Source organism: Aspergillus tanneri (genome assembly GCF_003426965.1).
Source record: "Aspergillus tanneri strain NIH1004 chromosome Unknown AapTan_5_pilon_pilon_pilon, whole genome shotgun sequence".
Lineage (NCBI taxonomy): Eukaryota > Fungi > Ascomycota > Eurotiomycetes > Eurotiales > Aspergillaceae > Aspergillus > Aspergillus tanneri.
The window spans coordinates 115,603-127,440 of NW_022984632.1; the positions used below are offsets into that span (position 1 = coordinate 115,603).

Here is an 11,838-nt window from a genome sequence, read left to right on the forward strand (position 1 = left end):
TCCCTAATTAAAGCCTTTAAAAACATGTATTATTTAGGAAATACATAATTTAATTTTAATTAAATATCCTAGATATAATACCTTATATGCACTTATTACCCGACAGTTTTTTTAGCCTTAAATATTTTTTAATATTTATTAATTCTACTATAACTGTGATTAGTACAGTGCCAACCAAGTATAAAAAAATAAATAGCAGGGACTGCTAAAACTGCTTTTAATATTTAATTATAAGTAAAAAAAGATCTTTATAAATTTTATTATAGGACTCCCTGTATTATCAGGTTGTACAAATATTATAGTTATCACAGATCGCTTAGGAAAGGGGGTTATTATTAAATCTTGTAAGAATATTAAAACAGAGTATATTATTTAAAAGTTCCTAAAAGTATTTTACACCTACCACAGCCTACCATTGGTAATTGTCTTAGACAGAGGTAAGCAGTTTATTAGCGCCCTTTGGAAGTGTTTATATAAACTCCTATAGATAAAAAGGCGTCTTTTTATAGCTTGGTATCCTAAAATAAATAAAGTAACAAAGTAAATAAATATTACTATTAAATCTTATTTATATTTTTTTATAAACTATACTCAAGATAACTGGGTATTCTTGTATCCTGCTGCGATGCTTGTACTAAATAATAGAGACTTTATATTTACTAGTATTAGCCCTTTTTTCCTGGACCACAGATATTATATAAAGCCCCTGGACCTCCCTAAAGCCCTAGAGGTTGTTTAGAGCCCGAAAACACCAGCCCAACGTGCGGAGGATATTATTAGTAAACTAAAAAGTGTATTAAAGTTAGCCCAGGTAGCTATAATTATAGCACAGCTTACACAGGAGGAATATACCAACCAACACTGGAATACAGCACCTTAGTACTAAGTAGGAGATAAAGTATAGCTTAATTTTTAGAATATTAAAACTAACTGTCCCTGCAAGAAACTAAACACCTAACATGCCAAGTTTACTATTATTAAGCATGTGGGTTTCCACGCCTACAAGTTAAATATATTAATAGCTATTTACCCTGTTTTCTATACTATATTACTACGTCTGGTAGCTAAGAATACACTGCCGAGCCAATCCCGACCTAACTAGCAACCCCCGGGGTTCCTTGTGGATGGCGAAAAGAAATACAGGGTAGATAAGATTTTAGACAAGCGTTAGATCTGTTGGGGGCATAGCTTTAGGCACGAATATTTAGTTAAATAGATAGGTTATTAAACACCTATCTAGATAGCTGCTTATAACATGGAAGACACAGTCGCACTGGATATCTGGGAGTTAAAAGGGGGTCCCACCACGACTCCCTAAAAGTTATGGGCTCCGGGCCCACAACTTCTCCGGGGGGGGATAATGTCACGGGCTATACCTGTATATTACTCGGCTTCACCTTCGCTGTAATTAATATATATAATTAGTCCGCTTATTATAGTTATATAACACCTTGTAGTATAAGAATGCACACTTCCTCCCCTTTACTTTCTCCCTTTCAGCGATTCCTCTTTGTGTATATCTAGTTGTTAGATAGCAAGGCATTTCGCCCCTCTACATAAACTCCTTTGTACGACTTGCCGAACCACGGATATGTAAGATAATATTATAAAGCTTGCCCAGCGGCCCCATAATCTAAAAAGCTGACTGTTTCCTCTCCTCATCACCTATTTCTCCTTTTGCTTCTTGTTCGTCATATAACTCAAGTTGATCCATTTCAATTAGGTTGTGAAATAGAAAAGCTTGTACAGCCAAATTAATAATATGGCTAATACAGCGAATTTGTCGAAATACAGGATCCCATTTAATCTCCTTTTCCTTCTAAAGATAAGTGCTCACTGTACAGCAGAGTATATTATTTAAAGAGGCATTATTACAAATAATCAAGCCAAGCTTTTGTACAATCCCATAGTCCTAAAGAACTGGAAGAAGAACAGCAATTGCTCATCGCCACTATGATTTATCACTGGACAAAGGGCAAGGAGGGCTTTTAAAAGCTTTTCCTAAGCTTGATCAACAAAATAAGCGCAAATTCTAAAAAAAAGAATCCGGTTCGGAGAGGTCCATATATCAAGTAAAAGGTAAATATCTAATAATACTAATTAAAGCTTTTTCCGTACAATATCTTTTTGTGTTTGCCATGACGATTCAATTAGCTTAGGGACTGTAGAGTGAGCTGTAATAAGATAATTTTCTAATTTAGGATTAAGCACCCGACAAAATGCATGAAACTCTGGCCATTTAACAATCCGGAATAAAAGGTTTCGTACAACAATTAATAAAACCAATGCCCGATTAATAATATCTTGATCAAGGACCTTTTAGAGGACTTGAGCATTTATTTCTCTTGCATGGCCTGACAAATCTGCTGTATCATAGAGTTGCTGAAGTTTATCAAGTATAGCTGATTGTACCCAACGCGGATCTTCTGTAACCTTAATCTAATGCTTTAAATTCAGATGTCTTCGAAAATTAGTAGTAATTAGACTACTATATAGTGATTCAGGTGGACAATAAATGCAGTACATAATGCGGTTTTGACCTTTAAATTCAGGTTCATTGTTTACCAGGCTTGGCAATGATGAATCCGAACATTATCGATTTGATTACAGTGATTTTGGGTAAGATTGTAAAGGGCTAGAGCCCGTTTGACCTCTCGGGCCAATGTCCCTATTATCCCTGTTGTCCCTACTGTCCCCGTTGTCCCTATTGTCCCTACTGTCCCTACTGTCCCTATTGTCCCTACTGTCCCCGTTGTCCCTATTGTCCCTACTGTCCCCGTTGTCCCTATTGTCCCTATTGTCCCTATTGTCCCTATTGTCCCTACTGTCCCTACTGTCCCTACTGTCCCTACTGTCCCTTTTGGCCCTGTTGGCCCTTTGGGCCATTGGCCCTCGATCCCTGTCACGTGACTCCCCATCTTGTTTGTTTACCGCTCATTTTCCTCTTCCTTTCTTCCCTCCTTCAACGATTCCTTCTTGTACATAACCTATCTGTAGGTTCTACGGGTTCAGCCCTTGACAAATATTTGTATTTTAGCCCTAACTTGTGTGTAAATACAATAAAAGTTTTATATATTATAAATAACTATAAAACCTACATATTTTATAAGTATTATAAAAAATACTAAGAATTAGCTGAGTTATAAGGGGGCGAATCTTGGGATAATTATCCCGGATAATACAAGTGGGGCTGATTCCTGTATTATCCCGTATTATCGGGGATAATTATCCAAAGGTTTGATTCCTTATTACTCAGACAATCCTTAGTAGTTTTTTATAATACTTATAAAATATTTAGTTCTTATAGTTATGTATAATATATAAAACTTTTACTATATTTAAGCACAAGTTAGGGCTAAAATACAAATCTTACCCAAAATCACTGTAATCAAATCGATAATGTTCGGATTCATCATTGCCAAGCCTGTTGTTTACTGCTGTACGAGCATGGGCCCATGTCGCAAGGGCTGTCCGGCTTCGTGTTGATTGAACTGAGCTTGAATCTAATGTTACTGAAGGAGCAAGGAGTGACGGATCTACTTTAGAATCCATATTCAGATAATAGAGATTTAAACTTGAGTGAAAAATTGAAGTCTAAACATGGATGTGTGGAGATACTGGAAAATGGGGTTAAGCAAGAAGCGGTGAGGCGGCCCAGGCAGGAATAGAAAAGGATGGACAAATAATCCATCCATATCCATACTACAGTGGGATGCAAAAAGTGTTAGCCCCCCCCAAATCCTGACCGCCTGTTCCGCCCTACCGCCTACCTATTCTACCTCCATACCAAAACATGCAGACGCGTATATGAATCTCTCTCTATATAAATCTATATTAAAAATACCTCCACGCAGACACACCTCACGGAGGGAACTTGATCAAATGATTGGTATAGAAAATACTAAAGCTCTGAAGGTTTTGGCCGGCAGAATTTGACAAGCTAGGTAGGCGGAGTATGTAGGCAGATTAGGGGGGGGGCTAACACTTTTTGCATCCCACTGTAATCCATCCTCCGATGGATTGATTCGCTTAGTAATACCCGCGATGGAAAACCAGCCTGCCCTCTAGGAGCCTCTAGTGAGCTATTCCACGCTTTGAGATTCGTAGGCTCGCGTAGTTCACCGTCCCTGTAAGCCCAGCTTTATCAAAATTGGGGCTAAAATAAAAATGGCCGTTGGAAACAAGCTCTAAATCTAGGGTCCAATCCTAAATGTAGTCAAGTGCGACCATATTAAAGAGCCTGACGAATCGCATTCCATAATGGCCCCAACGGGGCCAAATCTTTACGTTTTCTAGTAAGTGTGGGCAATCCCCTACGAAGTAACTGTCATGTCATAGTACCTAAAGCCAAGCAGGCCAACTGCCTTATTGTCTTTGAGCATGCAACTATGAGTGTTTGGTCTGCGGAGTCTTGTCGTCGGTCGAGGTGCGGTGGCCCCTTTTATTATTACTGGAGAAAAGGTCGCCGAAACTATATTTCTTCTTTCCACCGCAGAGACGGCTATTAATTCCATGGCTAGGCTTTGGAATGGTGGTTTTTATTTTAGTTGTGTTTTACATAATTAGCAAGACACTAAATTGTCTTTGTATCTGTATTTACAGGTGTTGTAAATCAGATAAAGATTATATTGTTAATGTTTTTATTTGAAAACTTGGGAATCTATATACACGGTGAACGCGGGATTAATATCCTATTAATCGGTTCCAAATTAATATTTGTATATGAATCTCTTCTACTGGGTCGAGCCTTAATTCACAACAGCAGGCACCCGCTGCCTATCTTTCTTATATAGGGTTTTCGTGTTTATAGCGTCGAGGACTCCGATTCTTGCTTTATTAATATTTCACAGTTGGGCTCCATCAGATTCATAGAATTTGAATTGTATTATATTGTCTTGTATAAGTCCCCGATTGCAGCAAACTTCTTGATTTCCGTGAAATCACCAGGATCCTTGGATTCACTGTCGCGGGCAAACAAGAGGATGGTATAATCGAGGGAGAAGGAATTCTAAGTGCCCGCTATACTTGTATTGTTGATCTGCTTTATACGATGTGACCAATAGATTTTACTGTCCCGCCCATGAATTCCTTGTGCTGGGATTCTAAACCATGGTGGTCGGTTGGGGGCCTTTTTCGATCCTAATTAACACCACCCAAAAATCTCATATGCATTCACGGCAGCTAAGAGCTCGTGTTTGCCCGGTGTTGGTGATTTGGGGGCCAGTCACAGCGGCTTGTATTAGCTATATTATGTCAAGACAGGTCTGTTGTATGTGGATAAGTTTAGCCCAAGACTAACAGTCTGAGCTTTCTCGGTTGGGCCTATAAACACAGTCCTAGATGAGCTTTTGGTGCAATACAGGGTCCAAAATCACCCTGGTTATCTGTTGACTCCAAACGTATCGACTGGGATCCCTGTAATTATGTGTTGCCAATATCTCGACACCGGGCCACCCCCTACAATGCCTTATCCATGTCGGTGCTCTCTCCTTGAGGTAGGGCATTCTAAGACCAACTAATTGCTAGAAATATCCTACGACGAGCACGATAGTAGGTATTTAAATTCGAGGCATCCGCTTCTATGTCGTGAAACAGATTGTCTTTCCATTATTATTTCCTTAGGTCACTCCTCCGTCTCCTCATCTCAAAGTTCTAATCACATGTCATGTTGAAAACAACCCTTTTCCTCCTTTTTAGCGTCCTTCTTGGACTGGTCAACAGTGTAAAGCTACAGGTCTGGCTGGATGCAAGCCTCCCATCCAAAAAGCACATACTCTACAGTTCTATTGCCATCTTCGACAGGCCACCACGCAATGAACAGATACTTTAATTAGCTATTGATGCCCATAAGCTCATGCGTCAGGACCTTGATGCGTTAGACGTACACGCACTCGAATGGCCGCGGGTAATGGCCGCGTATGCCGTCGGCAACGAGGTCTATCTTGCGTCGTCCGCGAGGGGTCCGCCCCTTATCTACAAAACCCCGTCCACTCATGGCGGCCGTGGAGGGACACGGGAAGGCCTCCCTCCAGATCTTGAACGTGCTCTCAGCGCCTGTAGCCAACGCACTCTCGTGAGCGCACAGCACAAAAATGATGCTAGTTGCGGGGAGATGAATATCTTCCTTATGTACCATGAGAGGGAGCGTCCGGCTCTCCCTAAGGGGGGTAAAATGGTGGCGTGGAGTGTAACTCCAGACATTAATGGTAAAATTATGGACGAAAAGATTGTGGACCCGTGCTGGGGTGATTCCCTAACCGAATATGGTTGTCAGGAAGTCATGGGAGAGCTGCGGCAAGGGATTAGTGTTCTCGCTGGCAATACAAGGCCCGAGGCCTATAACCCGAACAGTATTCAAGCAATGGAGTGGCAGCCACTTTTTTATAGTGAATCTACCAGAGGGAAAAGCCCTGACGACGTTTACTCTGAGTACTGTGAATAGGTAACATGATTCCTGGGTGGAAGGATCACTCTGTCATATAGTTAGTAGCTGTGACGACCGGCGCGGGGTCAGTTTGCAGTGTCGGTTTGCAATGTTAGTTTATGTTGTTCGTTGTTTGTTCCATTTAATATGTTTGGTCGTGGAGGAGCGGTGGAGCGTGGTAGTATACGGGGATATCTGTTCCATTGTTTACCTTAATCCTCTTCCTCTCCTCCATGCTTAATATTCTCGTTGCAGGTACAGAATATTGTTGATTTGGCTTTACTTCGATCTCTGTTTTGTAGGTCATAATGTAGCATCCATTTATCTTTAATATTGCCGGAGATATTAATATTCAAAAATTGCTCTTTTATATCTAATGCAGAGTCCTTCCGCCCAAAAATCATGTTAACTAGTCACTGGTGTTTTATTTAGGAAATTATTTATGTTCCTGAATAGTGGCAAGGGTATTTTATTCTGCTAGATAACAAGAAAGGTAAATTTTGGAGTGCGTAATATTCTGCTATATATTGGCCTGCTCTGGCAGTCATATATCTTAAATCCACAACCCCGTCGACATGTGATCGAACACTAAGTCAAACTGGATCCCCAGTTGTTTAAACTTTGTGTAGACTATCAATCGCTGCTTAACCCTGCGCACGTTACCGCGTTCAGTTGGCGCCCAGCTTCTTAACCTGATTTGCCTTAGATCAGGCATGTGTGACTGTAGGCGAGATGCATTTTCCAAAAGACAATCCTCCAGTGACTTTTCTGTCCAATAATCACGCCAGTCACGCGGAGTAAGGTACACGAGCTCCTCACGGATGCACAGCTGCTCGAGTGTGCTGGGTAATACCATAGTTAGATCAACTGACGGCTCTGGGTCCCAACCGATAAGCAACTCCACTGGGACTTCAACCGAAGTGAGACGCGGAAAGTGTTTAAGAAATCTGTGAAACGGCTTTCGCAGCTCCTCCTCACCAATTTCACGAAAGCGGTCGCCAAAGGGAGGCGGGTAATATTCCAAGCCTATTGATAGCTTTGTTAAAGTGTGTTTGACGGATATCAGGCCCTGTAAAATGGCAGGTCCATTTGTTAAAGCTATGTGGTGTCCACATTTATAAGCCATACCCAAGTGCAGGGTCCTGAGGCTTCCAGTCTCTGATAGCAGGCTTGGAACCTGGTCTTCTTGGATGGTTGATCGAGCGATAATAAGGGTGTTGAGCTGAGTAATATTTGATAGTACTCCTGGAATTAAAAATTCCTGCTGTGTCTTTAGCCAAATGGCCAAAGATCGAAGTGACGGCAGGTGAAACCAGGCACCGAACTGATATGGATTACAAGCGGGATAATCTTTCGGGATGCCCACGGTGGACAAGCTTTCTCGGGGAGCTCGGCGGACATTACCGCCATAGTCTACCGTTGTTAAGGATTGAAATTTGGACAGCGAGTCCTGTGGCGCAGAAAACAGAGCATGGCGGAGCATTAACCCTGGAAATCCATACAACCAGACAAAGGAGTAGTCCAGATGTAGCGACCGAAGCTTATGTAGTTGGGATAGTAGGATTGCCACCAGGGCATATGGATTTCCTTCTTGGAGGGCTTGACTCCATCTGTGTTGGTCTGGAAAGCTGGCCTCTTGGATAATTGCTTGGGTCCGCTGTAACACAAAAGGAAAGTTTGCAATTTCCTCTATACAGTTAAGATTAAGGGATGGGGCAGTCCATGGCGTCGCCGAATCAAGAAGGGTATTCGACATCAATCTTACATGCTGGACGTGAAATGCACGTCGGGGATGCCGCAGGATTGACTGAAGTAGTTGGAGCAGTGGTCGGATTGGCACTGGATCCCAGTTCCAGGAGATTGTTCGATACAGCATAGGCTCTACCGTTATACTGAGACCACGAGAGACCAACGCGATCTGACGCAGCTCTACCACTGAAAGGCAGTCTAAGACACAAATCCAACAGTCACTAGGTAACTTGGTAAGTTGGCTTGGGCTTTTAGTTAGAGAGTCTCGATTTGACATACAGTAGGTGTCTTACTTAAGGTTTGATAGACCGTTCATCTTGGGTCGCCAACAAGGACGGTTAGTGTTGAGGGTCAAATTAAAAAGTGGAAGTTGATGGGGTTCTTATTATGGATAAGCCTTGTTATAAGGGGCAGTTCCAGTCGCCCAACAGTTCTAGCCCCTATAATAACTTCAGAGGAACCTATTCCCTGTCCCTTCGGGGCCAAGAATGGGGGCGGGAGTTTATCACGTCCTGCCCCAGATCAAGATGTCACTTCGCTTGTCAATCGGAAGATAAGCGGCGCATTGTGACGAACACACCAAGTGGTCTGTTTGCATTGTTTGTATCTAGCTTGTTTCATAGGGTTGGTAATTGAAATTTGAAATGCCCCTTGAAATTGAAATCCACTAGTACTTACATGCCCACCCTTTTTTGGTGCGACAGTGTCGAAGGGTTGGCGACTGTGGGAAAGGTATGTAATTATATAATCCCATTTAAAAGGGTTGTGGAATGGTTGCCAAAAAGGTACGACATGTCCAATTATAAGCTAAGAATACATTCCCAACCACTGCATACCAGTTTAAACCCCCACAACTTCTCACAACTACTGACAACCAGCTACAACCAAGGGAAACCAGGATTAACAAGTAATAAAACCCACAACTCTTTGATATTTACAACTAAATACAACGGTTCATAAGTTATGCATAGTTAGATACTTGTTATATTTATTATAATACTAGTATCTTGCTATTATACAATTAAATAAGAAATAGTAGATACTATCTATAATTAGATTAATCCAGTTTTATATTTATTATACTACTAATATTAAATTATCTTAACACTGTATTAAATTATCTAATTCACCCATAGCATATATCTATATAGGGGTTGAAAGAGCCTTTTCCATAGTAGATATAGTATATAAAGAAGTAATAAATTATACATAGTTAATCCGCCAGGAACAGTGTATAAAAAACTAAGATGTTAACTAAGGCACACCGTGAGGGGATATTACATTAATAAAAAACTCCGGGTCTGCTATAAAATCCAGAATAGTAAAAAGGCTCCATCTATCTGTATATTAGTAAAAAGGAAGCTAAAAAATACTATCCTCTGCTATACTATTAACTGACACTTGTTTAAGATACCGAGCTAAGACAAAGAAATACTCCTTGTTAAATAACAAATAATATAAACATAACAGTCCATAGCTCTATATAGTATAAGTAGTTGCTTTTTATAATATAGGCAGTATTAAGCATACTTATTGTAAAATCTTACACATGGGGATAGCTGTAAGCTGTTAAAATTAGCAGCAGTAGTATATACACTGTACTTTTTAATATATATATCTTGCAGTTAATTAACTAAGATATTATTATCTCCGAAGGACAGTGATAATGGAACATAAATATTAAGGTTGTTTATAACAGAGGCTATAAGGTTTTCTTGGCCAAAATTTTTCACTGCCTAATTTTAGAGGGATTTTTTATCGCTAGTGTCACCACATTGCAGTTCCTTATTAAGCAAGATAAATAAGTTAATTAAATAAGGACAGGTTATTAATATTTTTATAAGTCGCTGGTATAGAACTGGCTGCTAATAACTCCACGACCCAGAAATCCCTAATCGCAAGGATTATCGCAAACGATCCTTCTTAAATAAATAGGCTATAAGGTTACTTGGAGCCGCACAATCCGCCCAGTTCTTAAAGACCCTGTATATAAATATTATTAGTATTATTATATAATAGTATTATAAAATAATAGCGACCATACTTATGTTTTTGTTCCCCACCTAAAATATTATAATTCATGGGACTTCCATATTTAGCCGTGTAATGTCAAGGGCTGAACCCATAGAACCTACAAGATAGGTTATGTACAAGAAGGAATCGTTGAAGAAGGGAAGAAAGGAAGAAAGGAAGAGGAGACAAGCGGTAACAAACAAGGTGGGAAGTCACGTGACATCGATCGAGGGCCAATGGGCCAAAAGGGTCAGTAGGGTCAGTAGGGACAGTAGGGACAACGGGGACAGTAGGGACAATAGGGACAACGGGGACAGTAGGGACATTGGCCCGAGAGGTCAAACGGGCTCTAGCCCTTTACATGTAATCAGTAAAATGCAGTTTAATATAGATATTTAAAAGGCATGCATGTTTCACCTATTTATTATTAGTCCTAGATAAAATAGTATTAATATCTATTAAGAATCCATTAGTAAAATAAGTTAAGTAAGAAGGGTATATTACAGATTATTTATCGCAAGCATATTAGTGGTTATCTGTAACCCTGTAAAAACCAGACTTTAAAATGCATGTCGGCCCTGTATTATTATTAATTAAATATATTGTACGGAAGTTAATATAATAAAAAATAAAATACTTATTAATATTACAAATAATGTATATACATAAATAATCAATTCCCATGTTAATAGTTAATAGTAGGTTGGCTAAAGATTATATAATATTAACTGTGCTTTTTTTATATATAACTTGTAAAACTGTGATTTACTAGCATTGCATCGGAGTATAAGGGGTGTAAGGATAATAGCCTGTTTATTTTTAAAAAGGGACCATGAATGTTAATATTATAGGCTTTGGATTCTTGCCTATTAACTTAGTGGGACAAAGGCCTGGAAAGCAGAGTAATAAGCTAATTAACCGTAAGCTAATAGTATACAGTCACATAAAAGCTTCTGTAAAATTTAACCAAGCCCTTTCCACTCTAAATGTGGAATATTATATGCGCATGCAATTGTCAGGTCTAAAGCTGGTGCCAGGACTTGTAATAATAATAGGGATTGTTAAAAACTAGTACTCCTAAAAAATTTATCTTGCTCTACTTTTCCTAGTAATAAGTTCCCCTCAGCACGTTTTAAAAGAGTATTAAAATAATATTAACTATTTTAAATAGTATTATAATCTAAATCACCGCGTCGCAGTTTAGGACAATAACAAGTTCGGCATCTAATATTAGCTTGGTGTGCTAGTAATCTATTATTAGCAGCTTATTAGGGCATGTCTGCTGTAAAGGCCAGTATTATAATATTAATAAATACTAATTAGCCATTTACAAGCACTGTCTTGCCAAGTTGCAGCTTTTTAAATACTAACTAAAAAGGAGTAATATCAGTGGCGGTTCCGACCACCCACCGCCTTCCGCCGGTGGGTGGTCGGCAGCGTAAAGGAATTTTCACCGTAAAGGAAGAAAATGAAGCAATTCGCATTATTATCACTAAACGCCTGTAGAATCAATAAAATAAAGTTGATCGCCCGATTCCTCTGCCAATACTGTATTTGAATCTGTAGTTTTATTTTCTATATAGGGCGCTGGTGGGGGGTGACCGTACGCCTTCAAATACGCCTTATTCGCCGCTTTCCTATTCTTTTCATCA

The 11,838-nt window shown here is 39.7% G+C and overlaps 2 protein-coding genes across 2 annotated transcripts; one reads left to right on the plus strand and one right to left on the minus strand.

Moving 5' to 3' along the window:
* Positions 1-5,854: 5,854 nt before the first annotated feature.
* On the plus strand, positions 5,855-6,442 carry ATNIH1004_009454 (uncharacterized protein; the record flags this gene model as incomplete). The annotated part of the gene is made up of 1 exon (XM_033574046.1): positions 5,855-6,442. One exon carries the CDS (start codon positions 5,855-5,857, stop codon positions 6,440-6,442), a length of 588 nt encoding a protein of 195 aa, XP_033422064.1.
* A 535-nt stretch (positions 6,443-6,977) lies between these two features.
* Positions 6,978-8,489, minus strand: ATNIH1004_009455 (uncharacterized protein; the record flags this gene model as incomplete). Its single annotated transcript, XM_033574047.1, has 2 exons — positions 6,978-8,415; positions 8,467-8,489. 2 exons carry the CDS (start codon positions 8,487-8,489, stop codon positions 6,978-6,980), a joined length of 1,461 nt encoding a protein of 486 aa, XP_033422065.1.
* Positions 8,490-11,838: the final 3,349 nt, after the last annotated feature.